The 20,803-nt window shown below is 43.4% G+C and overlaps 1 protein-coding gene across 1 annotated transcript in view; it reads right to left on the bottom strand.

The window, feature by feature from the left end:
- Positions 1 to 20,803, bottom strand: part of LOC123764058 (uncharacterized) — a 69,672-nt gene that overhangs the window by 35,471 nt on the left and 13,398 nt on the right. Inside the window, 2 exon segments of the mRNA XM_069339069.1 lie at positions 11,969 to 12,059; positions 18,194 to 18,268. Of these exon segments, the coding sequence (XP_069195170.1) occupies positions 11,969 to 12,059; positions 18,194 to 18,240 (138 nt within the window). The 5' untranslated portion in view covers positions 18,241 to 18,268.

Here is a 20,803-nt window from a genome sequence, read left to right as displayed (position 1 = left end):
CTTTGAATACATAGACAAGAAAATATTCATTCAGCTCCCCCCCCCCTCCTCCTGAAGAAAAGACACAGTCCAGTGAAAAAGCTTCCGAGAGGGGAGTCATTGAGGTTGACCCAGAACCCTCGGCAGGAAAATCGGGCTCGACCACCTCTGCACTCGAATTGGAAGGAGCAGCCCCCGAAGCCACCTGAGCCTCATCCCGAGCTAAACCCCTCCTCAACTCTGAAACCCTCAGACGTTTAGGAGCCGGAAGCTAGGGGGAAGAAGGAGCAGGGGGGAGTTTACCAGTTAACCGTTTACCCCCATTGGGTAAAATTGCAGCCTACGTCCGAACAGAGCCAAAGAATCTCTCTAAAAGAAAACAACAGAACAAGCAAATCGTCATCCAACTAGCGTGCCCGCTATACTTAGTGTCGTAATCTCTTAACAGGTCGCCCCAAATACAGAGAGATTATACACAGATTATACACTGCTACCAACCCCCTATCCTCCCAACGAGGCAAGCCAGCTGTTCCACCCAGTTCGTAGGATGAAAAACCGCCAATTGGAGGGAGGAAGGGTGTCAGGGAGAATCCGGGGCTTGGCCAGAAAATAGTTTCATTACATTAAGAGACAACAGGCCACAACAGATGTCCCAAAGCAACCCTAGGCTGGAGAAGGGCCCCAGAATGGTCACAAGAAACCCGGCGGCCAAGATGCTGTTTGACCTCCAAAACCCTTGTTCCCAAATGTTGACCCAAGACATAGTACCAAAAACAGCAGCCAGAGCAGCATACTTACAACATCGGCACGAGGGTTGACCGCAACCTGGCTAGACTTGATAACCCTGCAGACAACCTGAGAGACACAAGCCCTGGAACAGGGAACCAGGGAAATCGAAACAACCCAGAGTGCATCCCATGGTACCAAAGCAGTGACCTGCAGGTAACGATGGAAAGCTGTCACAAGACACAAAACAAGATGCACCCCCGGCCAAACCAACCAAGCATTAACAACCCAAAAACCCACGAACCCCATCTGGAAGCCAGCCGACTCATTCTTCACCAGAAAAGAAGGAGGGGGGGGCTACAAATGAACAAAACAACCCCCAGGACCAAGGAGCAGGAACCCCCTGTGCAGGAGAAGAGCACAAAGCTCCCCAACCCAACCTCCAGAGGCCAAAGCCAACAAAAACAAGGCATTCAGAAAACAATCCCTAACCCAAAGGGGCCACAACAAACTGAGAGGAGAGCACCCGGGCCAAAGACCAAGACAGCTCAAGTGGCACATGAGCAGGCTGGAGGTGAAGAATTGCACGGAAGATCGTGTGGAACAGGGCAGAAGGGACATCCACGCCGAACGCAAATTGGAGCGGCTCTGCCAGCTCCGCACAGTAAGAAGTGACAGTATTCGGCATGAGATGCAGATCCAAAAAGAGTCAAAAGGACAAAACCACCTCCACAGACACTGACAACACCTACAAAGATAAAGGAAATGGCGGACAGACCGCCAGGAGACTTCATACTGTCGCTGAGATGAAGACCGCAGGTGAGGACACCATCAGAGAAGCCACCTAATCACCATGCATGTGGCAATACACACGTATCCACACACAACAAAACTCCTCTCCAAAACTTCTCTCCTCTCCAAAAAAAAAAAAAGAGTACTTGGTGGAGGTAGGGATAACCTATCCAAGGATGGGATCGGAGGGGAAAAGACTAAATTACCGAAGAGGAAAATATGACGAGATGAGGAACTTCCTAAGGGGAATACCATGGGAAACAGAACTTGGAGACAAGAATGTGCAGGACATGATGGATTTTGTCACCCAGAAGTGCCAGGAAGCTGCAGACAGGTCTATCCCGGTCCAAATGGAGAAAAACTATAAACAACAGAAAACCCATGGTTCAACCAGGAATGCAAGGTAGCGAAGCAACTGAGTAAAAGAACATGGAGAAACTACAGAAATATCTGAACACTGAAGAGCAGGGAGAGATACCAGTGGGCCAGAAATGAGTACCTCAGAGTGAGGAGGGAAGCAGAGACAGTATGAAAATGACACAGCGAGTAAAGCCAAGACCCAACCAAAGCAGCTCCACAGCCACATCAGGAGGAAAACAGCAGCGAAGGAACAAGTGATGAAATTGAAAAAAGGGGAGAACAGATACACAGAGAATGACAAGGAGGTGTGTGAAGAATTCAACAAGAGATTCCAGGAGGTCTTCACAATAGAACAAAGAGAAGCCCCTGCACTAAATGAGGAGGCGGCAAACCAAGCAACCTTGGAGGAATTTGAGCTCACCAGTGATGAGGTCAAAAGGTGTCTGCTGGAGCTGGATGTGACAAAGGCTGTTGGGCCTGACAGACTCTCACCATTGATACTAAAGGAAGGTGCAGCAGCACTAAGTGTGCCACTCTCTATGGTGTATAACAGGTCACTGGAAACAGGAGACCTACCAGAAAATTGGAAGACAGCTAACGTGGTCCCAATATACAAGAAGGGTGACAGGCAAGATGTACTGAACTACAGGCCAGTTTCCCTAACTTGTATACCTTGCAAAATGATGGAGAAGATCGTGAGGAAAAGGCTCGTAGAGCATCTGGAGGGAAATAACTTTGACCAATGCCGCAGAAGGGAGAGAGATGGATGCAATCTGCGAATCCCACCCACCCAAGGCCCAGCCAAGTCCAAACCTAAGAAGGAACCATCTGGGACTTCCGCCAATTTAACAGGAACTCGAACCCAGAAAGCTGGGAAAGAACCAGATCCCTGGCTAGCAGAGGGATGACCACCACCCAAAAGTCCCCATGGCAACATTCAGGGGAGGATACCTGGAATATAGAGAAACAAGGCAAAATGGTATGCAGCAGCTGGAGCGTAACCATGTGTGGGCAATGGAAAGTACATACCACAACAAGTCCAGAGTTCTTTTCCACAGCAAATCCAGAGTATGCACCACAGTTCTTTATCTTGTCTCTGTGGCTCCACTGGGTACTCGATTCCCTCCGATGTCCTTTTCTAGGTGTTATACTTGTCTTGAGTAGTCCATCTTTGTTTGGGCTGTCTTGCCTGCAATGTCAAGTGTTACACACATGACTTTTCTCTTCCTTGGGAAGTTTTAGTTCTTGGCCTTCTTTTTATCCCTCTTGGTAAGTGTTGTTTGCTTTCACTCCACCGGACAAGGCGTCCGGTGGAGTAAAAGCAATGGAGGTGTAAACGTGCAATAGGTACAGTAAACAGGTACAGCGAGTGCAAACGTTCTGCCAGACGTAAACACAACCAGCAGCCAAGTTCGGAACAAGGGCAGTTGAGCAAAATGGCTACCTAAGCAAAACGAAATGCTGCTAAACATCCAAACCAAAGAAGGATGTGGCCAACGTGAAGTAACGTAATTCATGCAGGCAAATACAGTGGTACCTCGGAACACGAGTGTCCCTGTATGCGAGTTTTTTGGAATATGAGCAGGATTTCCTCGGAAAATATGTCTCGGAAGGCGAGGGTTACCTCGGAACGCGAGTTTGTTGATACGCGTTCAGGGGGACCTAGCGCGTGGTGGTTCGGTGATCGTCGCCCCTCCGCCCCTCAGTTTACCATTGTCTCGTGCCCAGTGACTATCCCATATCAATTCTTTACCCGGATTTTCAGTGTTTTGTTGGACTTTTGGTGATTTGACTATACAATTTGTTATTATATATCTCACCATGGGTCCCAAGAAAGCCAGTGGTAAGGATCAAGGCAAGAAAGCCCATGTGAGGACGACAATAGAGGAGAAACAAGAGATCATTCGGAAGCATGAGAACGGTACACGTGTTGTTGAACTTTGTAGACAGTACAACAAAGCCACATCAACAATATGCACTATACTTAAGAAGAAAAATGAGATTATGAGTGCTAAAGTGGTAAAAGGAGTAAGAACAATGACGAAACAAAGACCACAAATACTTGAAGAAGTGGAAAAGTTGTTATTAATTTGGATACACGACAAGAAATTAAGGGGTGATAGTGTTTCGGAGGCCATCATTTGTGAGAAAGCCAGGGTATTGCACGAAGACCTTCTAAAGAAAACCCCTGCAACGAGTGATGCAGATACGAAACAGTTTAAGGCAAGCAGGGGCTGGTTTGAAAAATTTAGGAGAAGGAGAAGTGGTATCCATAGTGTTGCGAGGCACGGGGAGGCAGCCAGCTCAGACAAACCAGCCACTGGACGATTTATTGAGGAATTTAAAGAGTTTGCAGAGGCTGAGGGATACCTACTGCAACAAGTGTTTAATTGTGATGAAACAGGACTGTTTTGGAAAAGAATGCCTAAGAGGACATACATTACCAAGGAGGAAAAATCCTTGCCCGGACACAAGCCTATGAAAGATAGGTTTACGCTTGTGCTGTGTTCAAATGCGAGTGGCGATTTGAAAATTAAACCCTTGCTAGTGTATCATTCTGAAAATCCAAGGGTTTTCAAACAGTATAAAGTGCAGAAAACCCATTTGTGTGTGATGTGGAAGGCTAATAAAAAAGCATGAGTGACTAGGCTTATTTTTCCGGAGTGGGTGAATGAAGTGGTGTGCCCTGCCATAGAAAAATATCTGCAGGAGAAACATTTGCCACTCAAAGCCGTGCTTCTCCTCGACAATGCTCCTGCTCATCCTCCAGGCTTGGAAGATGATTTGTTGTCCAGATACAATAAATTCCTCACAGTTAAATTCTTTCCTCCTAACACCACTCCTCTAATTCAGCCTATGGACCAGAAAATCATAGCAAATTTTAAGAAACTTTATGAAAGGGCACTTTTCCGGAAATGTTTTGAAGTGACTGAAGCCACAAACCTCACCCTAAAAGAGTTCTGGAAACACCATTTTAACATTTGTAGTGCTTTAAAACTCGTTGACAAAGCCTGGCAAGAAGTGACTCAAAGAACTCTGATCTCTGGCTGGAGAAAATTGTGGCCTGAATGTGTGACAGAACTAGACTTTGAGGGGTTTGAGCCTGGAAATGATGTGCCTATTGTTGACAAAATTGTTACTCTGGGCCGACAAATGGGCTTGGAATTGGATGATGATGATGTGGAGGAGTTGGTGGAAGAACACAACGAAGAACTGACCACCGAAGAACTCCAAGCCCTTCAACAGGAACAGCAAGACAACGCAGCGGATGATTCTACAGTGGAGGAGGACTGAGGCAGTAGCGAATGTCCCTTCTGCAGAAATTAGGAAGGTGTGTCAGATGTGGGAAGAGATTCAAACAATTGTTGAAAAGACTCACCCAGAGAAAGCTGTAGTAGGCCGTTGCCTTAATCTTTTCAATGACAATGTGATGCCTTACTACAGAGACAGCTTGCAAAGAAGGGAAAAGCAAGCTTCCATGGACAAATTTGTGGTGAGAAAATCGAGCAGTGAGCCTCAACCAGGACCTAGTGGCACTCAGATAAAACGTGCCAGGGAGAGCACACCAGAAAGGTCCTCACTGCCTGATGTGATAATAGAAGGGGACTCCCCTTCCAAACAGTAACTCCTCTCTTCCTCCCCCCTCCTCACCATCTTCCATACGCCTACAGCATTCAACAGCAAGGTAAATAATAACTTGAACATAGTTTTGTAGGTTTATTTAGATGAATTAGGTATAAAAATTTAGTTTGATGTGGGGTTTTTGGGGTAGTCAGGAACGGATTAATTCATTTCCCATTATTTCTTATGGGGAAATTAGCTTCAGAATACGAGTTTTCGGAATACAAGCCGTCTCCAGGAACGGATTAAACTCTTAAACCGAGGTACCCCTGTATGGTGAATCAAAGCAGAAGGGGAAGTAGGAGTCGAAAACCCCCCACCCCTATCGCAACAACCCCAGCCCACCCAAAAGTCACAAACACCCAAGCTAGGGCAACTAATGGACTCCCCCCCCTTAGCCCCCGGAACCCCGACACAGGCCCTGGGGTAGAACCCTCATCCCCACCAACCACACTTGAAGAAAAGGCAAAGTCCCATTGAAAAGCTTCAAGGAAAGAAGCCTGCTGGGGTCGACTCAGAAGCCTCGGTGGGGAAATCGGGCTCAACCTCCGTCCCCGAATCGGAAGGGGTAATCCACGAAGCTACCCAAGCCTCATCCCAAATGAAAAACCCTGCCCTGACCCCTAAACTCTCAGATGTTTGGGAGTGAGAAGTAGGGGAAGAGGAGCAGGGCGAACCACACCCACCTGGGAAGGGAGCAAAGGTGCAGGCTAAACCATGGTTGAAATAATCAATGCTCCTAAAACCTGGTCCCTAAACCCCAGCGGGGCAGCTCTGGGGCTTCCAACCAGGCAACCAACCTGACTCGTTGCAACAAAGAAAACCGAGCATGCAACGAAGCCGCTGCCTGACCCCTCACAGTCTCTGACAAGGAATGGGTAGCAGAATGACAAGTAGAGAAATAATCCCGCAAGACTCAGGGTCATAGGTGTCACCGACCCAACAGACAGCATGACAGAAAATATGTTCTTTTTACTTTTTTGTAACACTTTTTAACCAACTTTTTTATATTTTCCTTAACTTTACCAAAGAAAAGATGCACTACAACAATACAATACAATACAATACAATTTTACTTAGGTAAGGTACATACATACAATAAATATTTACAAGGATTGTTTGAACTTATAGGATAGAGCTAGTACATACAATGCCTAAAGCCACTATTACGCAAAGCGTTTCGGGCATGATAAACTTAAATGACAAGCTTAATACTAATTGAGCATAATGAGTAGAATGAAAACAAGAAATGAAAACATAGATGAAAAAGCAGCACAAATACAATTATGTCGACAAACAGCGCTCTTTAAAGAAAAAAACAGACATGGGTTGACAATAGAAGGGTAAGGTAGGTTACAGGGAATTTATTAGGTATAGCTTCGCTTTTAACTTAAACTGGTTGAGAGAGGTACAGTCTTTAACATGGTTGGGAAGGTCATTCCACATTCTGGGCCCCTTGATTTGTAGAGCATTTCTAGTTTGATTAAGTCGTACTCTAGGAATATCAAAACTGTATTTATTTCTGGTGTGATGCTCATGGGTTCTGATACAACCTTCTATGAAGCTTTTGAGGATCAGGATTGGCATTATAGTTTAGCGTTTTATATATGTATAATACACATGAGAGAATGTGCAGTGACTTAATGTCTAACATATTCAGAGATTTAAGTAGGGGTACCGAGTGATGTCTGGGGCCAGAATTGGATATTGTCCTAATAGCAGCTTTGTGTTGAGTAATTAGAGGACGTAAGTGATTTTGGGTAGTAGAGCCCCAAGCACAAATACCATAGTTGAGATATGGATAGATAAGGGAGTAATAGAGAGTCACCAGGGCAGGGCGTGGTACATAATATCTGATCTTAGAAAGAATGCCCACAGTTTTTGAAACTTTTTTTGATATGTTTAGAATGTGTCCCTGGAAATTAAGCTTGTGGTCAATGAGAATGCCAAGGAATTTGCCATCTAATTTGTTACAAATTTGGGTATTGTTTATTTTGAGATTTATTTGATTAGAGGATTTATTGCCAAACAGAATATAAAAGGTTTTGTCAATGTTAAGGGTGAGTTTGTTGGCAGTTAGCCACAGATGGACTTTATTTAGCTCAGTATTTACTGTGGCATTTAGAGCAAGGGGATCAGGACTGGAGTAAATGAAGGTTGTGTCGTCAGCAAATAGAATTGGTTTGAGGTGTTGGGAGGCATTTGGAAGGTCATTAATGTAGATGAGAAAGAGGAGAGGGCCAAGTATGCTGCCCTGGGGAACACCAATGTTGATGGGTAGGGTGGGAGAAATTGTATTATTCACAGAAACATATTGGAGCCTGTCAGTAAGGTAGGATTTGAGGTATTGTAGGGAGTGTCCTCTGACTCCATAATGATGTAATTTAAGAAGAAGGTTTTGGTGGTTGACAGTGTCAAAAGCTTTACGCAGGTCCACAACAACCCAACAGAGAACTCATTTTTATAAAGAGCTGTATGAATCGAGTTAAGCATACTAATAAGTGCATCGTTAGTGCTTTTTTTGGGTCTGAAGCCATATTGGCAAGGGCTAAGTATATTGAGTTTGGCTAGATATGAGTAAAGCTGCTTATAGATTAGTTTTTCAAAATTTTTGACAAGTTTGGCAGGATAGATATAGGTCTGTAGTTGTTAACATCTGTGAGATTACCACATTTGTGGACAGGCGTTACTCTCGCTTTTTTAGAATATCTGGGAAGGTTTGGAGTTCAAGTGACTTGTTGAAGAGCAAAGCAATAGCAGGGGCTAAAGATCTGGAGGCTTTTTTGTAAATTAAAGTTGGTATCTCCTCAAGGGCACCAGACTTGGTTTTAAGGGAAAGGATTATCTCATTGACGTCAGTGGAATTAATAGGCTTTAGGTACAGAGACTGTGGATAGTTACCTGAAAGATAGTCATTAATGTCTGTACTGGAAGATGGAATATCATTTGCAAGGGATGAACCAATGGAAGAGAAGAACCTATTGAACTCAGTAGCAGAATCAGAGGCTGAAAGCTGACCATCGTTATTAGACAGGAGAGTCGGTTTGTTATTTAAAGACTTCTTTGATCCCAATATTTGAGAAATTGTTCTCCAAGTTTGTTTAATGTTGCTCTTTATTTGGGTAAATTTATCTTCGTAGTATTTAGTTTTGGCTCGTCTAATTATCTTAGACAGCAATAATGAGTAATTCTTTGAGAATTCTTTGGAGACAATTCCTAACCTATACTTCTTCTCAAGGTCATGTTTTTTATTAATAGATTTAAGTATTCCCTTTGTAAGCCAGGGATTGTTAAGCCTTTTGGTTGTGACTTGTTTTGTAAGCATAGGACAGTGGGTATTATAAAGGCTAAGAGTTTTTTGAAGAAAAGATTGTACTGCAAGGTTGATGTCCACTATGTTACCTAACTCGGACTCCCAGTTGACATTATCAGCAGCAGTTATAAAATTGTCTATAGTAGTTTCATTGTGCAGTCTAAAACGTATCACTCTTGACTCAAGAGGTGGTTTGCTAATGTTAGTTAAGAGAAATGTGGGGTAGTGGTCTGTAGTGCTATCGGTGATTATACCTGAAGTAAGCGGAGAGGTTATGTTTGTCCAGATGTGATCGAGCGTCGTGGCAGTGCTATCAGTGATTCTAGTAGGTCTAGTGATTAAGGGTATGAGGAAGCAGGAATTCATACAGTTGAGGAAGCTAACAGCAGTGGGGTGTTCAGGCTCGCAGAGGTCAATATTAAAGTCCCCTGCGATAATTAGGTGGTTTTTGTTCAGTCTGTTATCAAGTATTAGATTTCTAAGGTTTGAGTTGAATTCGGACACATCAGTGTTAGGAATTCTATAAACTGCACCCACAGTCAGGACAGACTCGGCACCCTTGACTCTGAAGCTGGCGAAGATATACTCCCCATAGCAGTCTCTGGTTCTAATTTCTTTTAAGCATGTTAGTTCTTGGTGGTAGTAAAGAGCAGTGCCACCACCTCTCTGAAGTTGACGACAGTTGTGAATTGCTGAGTAGTTAGGCATGTTAAAGAGCTGAGTAGTATCCTCTTTCAACCATGTTTCAGTAAGTATAATAAAAGAGAATTTGTTGTCAATAGCTTCAATCAAGGCACTAACATCATCGAAGTGTTTACCTAGGGATCTAACGTTCAAATTGATTACAGAGATATTGTGATTATGAGTTAATACATTGTTTACATCATGTGCTGCAAAATATCTGCAATTTAGATCATTAAAGTGATTAATTGTCATAGATAGTGGATAAGAGGTTAAGTTCATGGGTCTATACTTGTCTGCATAAAAAAGCTGATTGCAGGAAAAACAAGGGAAGAAAGGCAAATAACAAGGTAGAAATAAGCTATAAAATAGGGAAAAAAGATGTACACAATACAGAACAAAGCAAACTCAAAAGGGGCTTACAGGGGTACAATGGAGTAAGGGAGTAAGGGAGTTTACTCCCTTTACACTACTTTCTTTACCAAAGAAAGATGCAGCAATGCACTGCGCAAAGTTCCTTTAGTCGCTCTGAGAGTTGTGGTATTTTTTTTTAATTAGGCTATATCTTGAGGTTATCTTGAGGGTATCTTGAGACGGTTTCGAGGCTTAGCGTCCCCGCAGCCCGGTCCTCGACCAGGCCTCCTTTTTGTTACACACCCCCAGGAAGCAGTCCGTAACAGCTGTCTAACTCCCAGTTACCTATTTACTGCTAGGTAACAGGGGCATAAGGGTGAAAGAAACATTTTGCCCATTTGGCTCCACCTCCACCGGGGATCGAACCCGGAACCTCAGGACTACGAATCCGAAGTGCTGTCCACTCAGCTGTCGGCCCCCAGCTATATTTTAATGTTTTTTAATGTTTTCCTCACTCTTTGTGTTTTGAAATGGAAATAGTTGAGTTTGGAAATATTTTGACATTAACTTTACCTGAACATTTATAAAAACAATGTAACAAACTAGGTTTGTCGTAGGGAATTATTCAGTATAGATTCTCATAGACTATGGGGGGTTTTGAAAGTTAGGAGTCAGATGGTACTTGATCTGACTCAAGCAGAGAAAGGTCAGCCCTCCTGGGATTAGCGGTTAAGATTACAAAGTGGCCGTCACCTTTGTCTTAAAGCAACGTATAATGAATTATTTAACGAAATTCAATAATTTAGAGAAATTCAAGTCTTCATTCAAATTGTATTCAATAATATACCTGCTCAAGTATCAAGAGTATTCTTAATTGTCGGAATAATGAGTAAGTCACTGTCAGTGACGTCACTAGCAGAGGACTAGCCTCTGACGCGGATGGATCTTGACGACCCTGGGTCAAAGGTCACCAAAGCCTTCCATATTTAGTAATTCTCAAAGCTCAAATAGCCATATTGTAATTGGAAATAACCTTTCCCTAAGATGTCTGTACGATTACCAACAGTTTATAAGAGTTCAACCATCTGGGTTGTTCAGTACAACAGAGATTAGTTGTTCAATTTAAACCCTGCTTAGTAAACTAGTAACCTGGCATAGGAATACCCCTCTAGCCTCAGTGGTGAGGAGAGCGAGGTAGAGTCAGTGTGGTCTCGGTCAACAACTGGAGAGGTCATCCACCCTCACTTCTCCAAATAGATCAGTATAACATCAACTGGTCGCATTTTCAAGGTACTGTATAGTTGTTACGGTTTTGTATAGGTAAATAGTTAGTTTTCATGCCTCAATAGGAAATGTTAAATTAGGGAGTGATTTCATTTAGCTATTGTTTAGATTTTGCATAAATAAATAATAGGCTTGTTCTTTGTATTTTATTATTTCCATGAAATGTGTTTTAGTTGGGCCGCAAGCCTAGCAAAGTTTAAGAGATCATCTATCCCTTTGTTTACTATAATTCCCACACTTAACGTAGATTCATCCCTCCTTACAAAGTAATTTGGGGATCAAGCCCCAAGGCTTTAATGATTGATTAATCGGTCCAGACCCCGATTAATTCTCATTTTGGTTAATGATCTGGTGGTGGCAGCAGAAGGAGCTCCTTGAGTTTGCTAGCAGTGTAGTACCATGTCACGGGGGTTGTAGAATCTTAGCCGATCGAGCAGCTAAGACCACGTGGCACAGGATTCGGCTAGAGTAACTCTGGGGTCCCTTGGTATTAAGTGAAGTAAATAGAATACGGGCGGGTAAGGGTGAAGGTAGAGTCAAAGGGAGAGTCGATACCCCCCCCCCCCCGTGTTACAACAACAAAAATATGTCCTTTACAATTGCACTATTTAGTTTTTGCCAAAACCAGGTGCATAGTGCAGTGGTTCAGATTGCAAGATCAAGAAGTGAAAACCCATGAAAGTCAAGATTTCCTTGTGATATTTTATCTCCTTAGATCTCCGCCCAAAGTACAGCATTTTATCACGGGAAATAAGCTTATGATCCCGATGCACAAACATGGAACGTAGAAGATTCAGTCATCAGCGATTTGTTCCTCCAAGATAAATCATATCAATACAACTGGATAATTGTCCTCACCATCATCAGTGCGTTGAGGGCAGCATCTGTGCTTGTCGTTGTTGATCGAGTAGCGTGGCTGGATGACATGTTGCCTTTTGAACGAAGATTGCTGAAATTATAAAAAAAATTATATAAACTAAAGTAAATAAAGATTTAAATATAAATAAAGATACAGTTTTGTACAAGAATGCACTCCTGGAGCAGGGCCAGCATTAGGATGCAGGCAACCTAATTTTGAACATTTTGACAGGCCCCGCAGGTTCACAGCCAAGGTCTGTGTTAGTGAAATTATTTACTAAAAAACAAAATTTTTTTTTGTTTAACCACTGAACTGCACAACACACCTGCAGGAAGGGGGGTGCGCAACGAGCCTCCAGAATCATATGGGTATAGCGTATGATTCAAAACTCCCGCGGCTACGTGGGGTTCACATCAGCTTCCTCGGGGCTCTTGTAAACAGACACCATTTAAAAAAAAAATAGTGAACAACATTCCCGGGTGTGAGAGCCTCAGTACTGAGTGAGCAGCCAAGGCTGGTGCATGCAGCATGAGCTTACTGCACTGCTGTTCAGCTTGTGACCACAGCATTGCCTAATAATGTCAAAATATGTAAATAACTGGTGTTATTTTGCCATGATAGTGTTACAGAAGAGCCTGAGTGTGATAATGACTGTATACAATGTTCAAATATCAGTGAATCAATGCTGTTCAAGATGTTCACAGCGCTAGCCACAGCACCACAGCATTATTTCGTCCATTTAGGAATCTTCAAACGACTTATGTTCCTTTACAAAATAAACTTGTGGTCAATTATTTATTTACAGGATTTAGTGACCAGGATTGTAATAATAGCAGGATTGTGGTGATGATTAGTGCTGTGTGTAGTATTGTGGGAGGAGTTCAGTGAGGGAGGGAGGGTATCGAGAGAGCGTCACTGTGTGTGGCAGCCACTCTTGTTTTGCTCACCATAGCGTTTTGTTTACCATAGCTTAGTGGTTCGCTGTGGTAAGCACATATGTACATGGGTATATATAATGTGTGTATGTAGTGTAATAACAGCAACAGGAGTATGTTGGGAGGAGCCATTTTGGTGAGGGAGGTGACGTCGTATTCGTAGCGTCGTCTGCTGGCTACTGTGTGATTTCTCATTCACTGTATGGTGACCACTGTGCTGTTTGGACACAATACCAGCTTAGTTGCATAGTTATGGTGAATAAAACATGTAGATACATATACATATTGTGTGTAGTGTAATAAAAACAATAACAGTATGGAGGTAGGAGCAATGTTGGCGAGTAAGGTGTAAGGAGTAAGCTAGGTGCTGGAGGAGTGAGGGAGAACTAGCTGGGTGTGGCAGCTCACACTCGCGGAGTTCTGAGTGTGTTGTGTTAATGGAGTATATATATAGTGTGACAGTGTATAGGGTGTAAATATGTTGCAAATATACATAAATGAACATGTGACAATGTCAGACCACGGAGGAAAAATGAAACAGGAATTTCCTTAAGTACTTTCGTATATTAATACATCTTCAGAAGTACTCCTTCTGAAGATGTATTAATATACGAAAGTACTTAAGGAAATTCTTGTTTCATTTTTCCTCCGTGGTCTGACATTGTCACATTTTTAATCACGTGTTTATTTTCGTGATATACACACATAAATGAACATGAAACATTAGATATATGAGCAATATATGTACACACATTTGAGACACATATAACAGTGTCTTGGGACAGTACGGATGTCCTACTGCCGTAATATTGTGTACGTGTTCATTATACATAGGACTGGCAAGAAAAAACAAAATCAAATGTATTTGGAAATGAACACAAAAATATTTGTGACAACTCGCGCATGTTGAAGCTTTCGCACAACTGCCTCCGGGAGTCTACGTCACGGGCGTCACAGGGAAGTCTGGCAAAAAATTAGAGTTAACAGAGCAAGGACCAGAGGCGGTCAGCCCTGCCCGAGCTGTCAGGCGGGAGTTGCCACAAAGATATTATTACCTAATTATTTCAATATGTCTGATTGAATTTGTCAAAGTTTTTTGCAGTTATATTATTCAGTAGTGTGTAGTGTGATATATTTATATAATAAAATGTGTGAATCATTGCTATACTCAAAAGTATTGTAATCATATAAGTGATTCAATTATGTTCATGAAACAATAAACAAATAGTTTTGTTGTTATTACACTATATACGCAGGTTATATGTAAGTATCTACATTTGTGTTCACCATAGTGAACCACTAAGCTGGTATGGTGAGTGCAGACTGTAACAGGTGGCCACACACAGGTGATGTTCCCTCACTCTTTCCTTCAAGGCCAGACGCACTAACATTCCTCCTTCAAGTATACTGTTTGTGGTGTTATTACACTTTATACACACATTATACATAAGTATCTACATGTTTTGTTCAGCATAACTGTTAAACTAAGGTGGTATAGTGCACAAAGAGCATAGTGGCCACCCTTACACAGCATGACAAGTCATGCAGATGATGCCACCTCCCTCACCAAAATGGCTTCTCCCAACACTCCTTTTGCTGTTATTACACTATATATATATATATACACTTTATATGCAAGAACAGGTATCTACATTTGTGTTCACCATGGCGAACCACTAAGTGAACTAAGCGAACCACATAGCGAACCCACCACTAATATGGTGAGTGCAGACAGTAACAGGAGGCCATACAGATTCGGTAGGCGACGCTACAGCCCTCCCATCCTCAACATTACTCCTCCCACAGCACAGCGCAAATTATCACAACAATCCTGCTATTGTCAGACTCCTGGGGCCAGATTCAAGAAGCAGTTACGCAAGCACATATGAACCTGTACATCTTTTCTCAACCTTTGGCGGCTTTGTTTACAATTTTTAAACAGTTAATGAGCTCGGAAACACCAGGAGGCTGTTTATAACAATAACAACAGTTGATTGGGAAGTGTTCATACTTTTAAACTGTATAATAAATGTACCCAAAGACATCAAAGATTGAGGAAAGATGTACACGTTCGTAAGTACTTGCGTAACTGCTTCGTGAATCTGGCTACTGGTTATTTTTATCACAGTCAGGGGTCTTCTGTAATACTAATATCTCTAAATACTACCAGTTACATATATTTTTTATATTTTTAGGAGATGCTGTTGTCACAAGCTGAACAGCAGTGCTGTGAGCTCATGCTGCATGCACCAGCCTTGGTGGCTCACTCAGTACTGAGGCTCTCGCACCTGGGAATGTTGCCCATGATTTTAACAAAAAATGGTGTCTGTTTACAAGAGCCCTGAAGAAGTTGATGTGCCCCCTTGTATGCATGGGATGTTTCGATTTATATGATATACTAACACCATCATATGTCAGGTGGCGCATCTTCGGGCAAACAAGTTTTCTCGGCCTGTGCAGCACAGTGGATAAGGAAAAGCCAATATGCATCCCAGAGGTCCAGGGATATCAACCAGGAGTCCCCCCTCTAATACGAGGCGAACCTTGGGAAAGCACTTGCAACCCGGAACCTGGCTCCACAGAAAGCCAACCCCAACCCGCAGCCAGTGATGCACCAACTCTACCTAGCTGCTTTCAAGGAAGAGAACGAAATCCAAGAACAAATGAGGTCCAAGATAGGTCTACAAGCAGCAGCCACAGAGGAAAGAAACTGCTAAATAACCTCCTCAGGAAAGAGGAGAGGAGTGAAGAGGGAGAGGAAAACAAAGAGTGCCAGAGCCTCATGCCAAATCCAAGGACTGGGCCAACACAGCCTACTGTACTAACAAGCGAGGCAAGCAACAAGGAACATGGCCCCTGCCCCCTGGAGCACAGGAGCATACAGCCTGGAAAGAACAGCAAAGGCAGCTACAACAGAGGCCAAAAAAACCCGAATCAGGCCCCAAACCGAGTACCTCAACATCCTTCTGGAGCCAATCAGTAGGGAGCTCAAGGAAGCCCCAAAACCCACTGATGGAACCCAAATACAAATAGGTCAAGTACCACAAGCACCATCAACAACAAAGGCACCTGGGGCATGGAACAGTACGAGGCCCACATCTCGAGTGGGAGAAAATAGTCATTGAGAGGCACGTAAGAAAGGCCCTACAGAAACACATGCAACATGGTCGACACCTCATGTGGGCACAACTAAAGTTGTGCCCGCATGAGGTGCCATTTGCTCAAAGTTCTTGCTTGTGCTAAGCCCCAAGCAGGAACAAACAATTATCCACTAGCCAGGAAGACTCTGGAATAAGGACTTTTATTGCAGGCGATGAGTCACAATAACGTGGCTGAAGTATGTTGACCAGACCACACACTAGAAATTGAAGGGACGACGACGTTTCGGTCCGTCCTGGACCATTCTCAAGTCGATTGTCACAATCGACTTGAGAATGGTCCAGGACGGACCGAAACGTCGTCGTCCCTTCAATTTCTAGTGTGTGGTCTGGTCAACAAGGACTTTTATTATTATATGGGCTAGTGGACTCCTCTCCACTAGCCTCTTCCTGGCTAGTGGAGAGGAGAGGAATGGAGACTACCTCTCCTTGTTTCATAATGCATGTAATAAAGAGAGGAACACCAAAACTTAAAAGAGGAAGGCTCCATCAGAGGCAGAATCTGGGTCTCATGGGGGGGGGGGAAGTGAAGAGAGCCTCCCGAGCCAATGAAGGAGGGACCTGAGATTCTCGGAAGGAAACCTCCAGAAGAATGATCCCAATGGGCCCAAAGGCACATGAAACCAAACCCTGGAAGGGGCCACATTCATACAGGAAGGGAGGATGCAAAATGCAAAAAAAAAAAACTCCCCCTGCAATAGGAGACCCCTCCTCAAATGGAACTGGGAACCACCTAGAGTTAAAAGGACACAGAGGCCCATAACAGACTCCCTCCCCTCCACCCCTAGCCTCAGGAAGCCACATGCAAGGGCCTCAGGGCAGAACTGGTGTCCACGCCCAACACCTGGCATAGAAAAGTGGAGTCCCAGGAAGAGGCTTCAAAAGAGGGGACGGGTGACTGGCTGGAAGGAAAACCATGAAACCTCGCTGGGACTAGCCGGCTCAACTGCCTCCTTGCAGGATTCGGAAGGGGAAGGAAGAGGAGGTGAAGACAGAACCATGGTGCAAATCACCAGCACCTCCAATTCCAGGTCCTTAAACACCAGTCTGGGTAGCTCCAGTGCATCCAACCAGGCACATAACCTAGACTGCTGTAAACAACTAAAGTGAACCATTAAAGTGGAAGCTACCTAACCTCATCAGGAGGATCAGAACGAAGAACCACACAGGGAGAACAAACCTCACAGGACTCTAGGTCAAAGGTGTCACCAACTCAACAGGCAGCATGGCGGAGGCAGAGCGAGTGATTGTCGTCCCATGGCACAGACAATGAGCAATCATCAAACTAGTTTAAGGTAAGAGCAGGAGTTCATTAGGTGGATTGTGAGGTTTCGCTCTCTTTATGAACTCGGCAGTGATTTGTTTTGCCTCACTGACTTTCAGGATGCCCTCCCTGCTGAAGTGGCAAATTGTCCCCATTCCCTGAACCTATGCAAGAAGAGGAGCATAACAGTGAACATTATAAACCTCCATGCTAGGTAAAATGACCAAGGCTCAAGACAGTGGAATTAAGGAGGAAGGTGTGCATTCCCCTGGTGGTTCGCAGCAAAAAGTCGTGACAACTGCTGCATGGCAGAGCAATTCATTCTTCTCAGGGCTGCGCTGCCTTATTTTCTATGAATTGTTTACTTTACTGTTTGTACGTTTTAGTTTGGCCACCATTCTGGTGGGCTTTTCTTGATTAGGGCAATCTAGGATTCCTTGCTCCTTGCACCCCCACAGAGGTGGCCAGGTTTTGGACTCTGGTCCTTGTTGGACTTACAATGACTTGCAAGGGCCTAGTGTGGATTGAATTGGATGTAGCTTTCCAAGTAGCAATCACCAGGGACCCGCTATAAGAGCTCTCCCAGAAAGAGAAATAAACAATTTATATACAAAGTAGAACAAAAAATGTTTACCAAGTAGAACAAATATTTTTTATACAAGTAGGGGACAAAAAAAATCACAGTGATGCAGAATTATGCATGCTGCTTTATTGACATGTCTGAAAATATATACAAATAAACAAAATTCCGATCTAAACAAAGGTGTAATACCATCCAAAGTAAGCAAGCCAAAAATTTGAGCTCAAAGAGACACAGTGCGTATGTCAAAAACGAATATCATACGAACATCTCCAAATCATACTCACCTCTGATATTGTGCCCGTTTCTTCTGGAGTGACCTTCTCGAAGTCATTGTGCAGGCTGAAGTTAAGCTTATAGGCCTATGGGGGAAACAAAAATTGGGATGCACTCAAAGGACTTCAAAGATTAAATTTTCAACTCTTTTTAGCTCAAAAACAGTACTGACCTGAACAATAATAGTAGATCATATATAATGAAGTGGTAGAAGGCATGCACCAAGCCTCACCAGCGATTTCATCTAGGTTCTGGCTCTGGACAGGGAGGGTCGACTGGGCACCAACCCTCACCAGTTAGCCAATGTTGACTAAATGAGTAATTGGGGACCCAATTATAAAACAAATTGCAAGAAGTGTCCCCAGGGAAAACTATAAAGTAAGGACTAAAAAATGAGCTAAAGGAAGGGGACAGCTCTAAGCTTGCTAACATGAATCAGCTCAACACCTGCTAACATGAGAAAGCTCTATATCCTGTTAACATAAGACAGCTCTAAGCCTGCTAACATGAGTCAGCTCAACACCTGCTAACATGAGAAAGCTCTACATCCTGTTAACATAAGACAGCTCTAAGCCTGCTAACATGAGTCAGCTCAACACCTGCTAACATGAGTCAGCTCAACACCTGCTAACATGAGAAAGCTCTACATCCTGTTAACATAAGACAGCTCTAAGCCTGCTAACATGAGTCAGCTCAACACTTGCTAACATGAGAAAAAGCTCTATATCCTGCTAACATAAGACAGCTCTAAGCCTGCTAATATGAGTCAAAAGTCATTTTCACCTGAAGCTATGTTAAAAAAAAATGAATGTAATGAAATGTGCCTTTCTTGGTGGCCAGGTCAAGGAACGGACCACAGGGAGGCCTGGTCGAGGACCGGGGTGCAGGGAGGCCTGGTCGAGGACCGGGCTGCAGGGAGGCCTGGTCGAGGACCGGGGTGCAGGGAGGCCTGGTCGAGGACCGGGCTGCAGGGAGGCCTGGTCGAGGACCGGGGTGCAGGGACGCTAAGCCCCAAAAGCATCTCAAGGTAACCTCCCTGTTGCCAGCTACCAGGGGGGCCAGCTGCATCAAGCAGTTACACAAGTACTTACGAACCTGTAAATATTGTCCAAATCTTCAGCCGCTTTCTTTATATTTTTATCAAACAGTTTATAACTCCAAAGCATAGGTGGCTGTTTACAACAATAATATGTGATTATGAAGTTCTGATGCTAGTACTCTGTTTAAAAATGTAAACAATGATTGAACCAAAGATTGAGAAAAGCATTTACATGCCTACTTACGAACCTGTACATCTTCTCTCAAGTAGACATATAAATTTTTATCCTGAAGGTTGAGAATAGATGTACAGGTTCGCAAGTAGACGCATAAATGCCTCTTGGATCCTGAAGATTGAGAAAAGATATACAGTGACACCACTGCTTACGAATGCCCCTATATAGGAACCTTTCGGGTTACGAGCCCAATTTCTTCGTAAAATATGAATTGGCTTACGAGCTTTGCCTCGAATAACGTAGTTTGTTGATACGCGTATGGGCGACCTAGCGTGTGGTTCCTGGTGGCACAGTCGCCTTCGCTTCAGTTTACCAGTGCCTCCCGCTTATTGACGATCGCATTTGAATTCTTTGTAAAGAATTTCATTGTTTTTCTGCTTTTTGGGGTTCTGAACATAAAAGTAATTATTATATGTCACGCCATGGGTCCCAAGAAAGTCAGTGGTAAGGTTCAACCTAAGAAAACACATGTGAGGATGACCATAGAACAAAAACAAGAGATCATTCATAAACATGAAATGGTATACGGGTTGTTGAACTAACCAGGCAGTACAATGGCAAAAGGCATATCAATAATCATGAGACAAAGAACACAAACACTTAACCCTTGTGTTGCTCAGGGCTAATTATCCTTTGTCACCCACAGGCGCATACCCCCCCCACCCGAAAAAAAAATTCTTCCTAACCTGTTGTGTTCCCTGACCACGAGAAAAATAAAAAAAAATTAATTGTACTTACCGGTGACATAACTGAGCCGACAATATGGGCGATGACGGCACACCCTGTACGATCGCTCATGCAAGATGTTGTGCACGGTCTTCAAGCAGCCAGGATTGCCACGAATTTATTTTCGCCGCATTATTTACAGTGTCTAGGCATATTTTATCGCTAATATTATTCACTAATTATGTTGCATATAATGTTACATCATGGTTAATGGCAATAAATGTTGCATACGTTGAGAATACACATGCGTACACAAATGTTTTCCATTATGCCAATATAATATGTATTCACATTGTTTATTATTATATTTACACACATGCACACACTATTTACAGGTTTTTGCACTAATATTGCACATTTAGAAGTCTTGGAGAGAGTGGTAATCACGTTGGCCTATTGCACACTTTCCAGATGGTGGCAAATGTTTTAGTCTGTGTGCTTGAAAGCCCTCAATGTGAGCGAGCCTGGGTGTAGCAGCATGCTGCAACACTGGGTTCATGATGGGTCTTTGTATGCCAGGAACACCTTTGCCAAACTTTGCTAATAACTGTCCCAAGTGTAAAAGCAAACGAACGGAAACTTGGTTTACGTCCAGTTTTCACCAGATACATACTGTAGCAG

This window comes from Procambarus clarkii, chromosome 5 (assembly GCF_040958095.1).
Source record: "Procambarus clarkii isolate CNS0578487 chromosome 5, FALCON_Pclarkii_2.0, whole genome shotgun sequence".
Lineage (NCBI taxonomy): Eukaryota > Metazoa > Arthropoda > Malacostraca > Decapoda > Cambaridae > Procambarus > Procambarus clarkii.
Note: the sequence above shows the minus strand (reverse complement) of the source record. Positions and strands in the feature narration are given on the sequence as shown.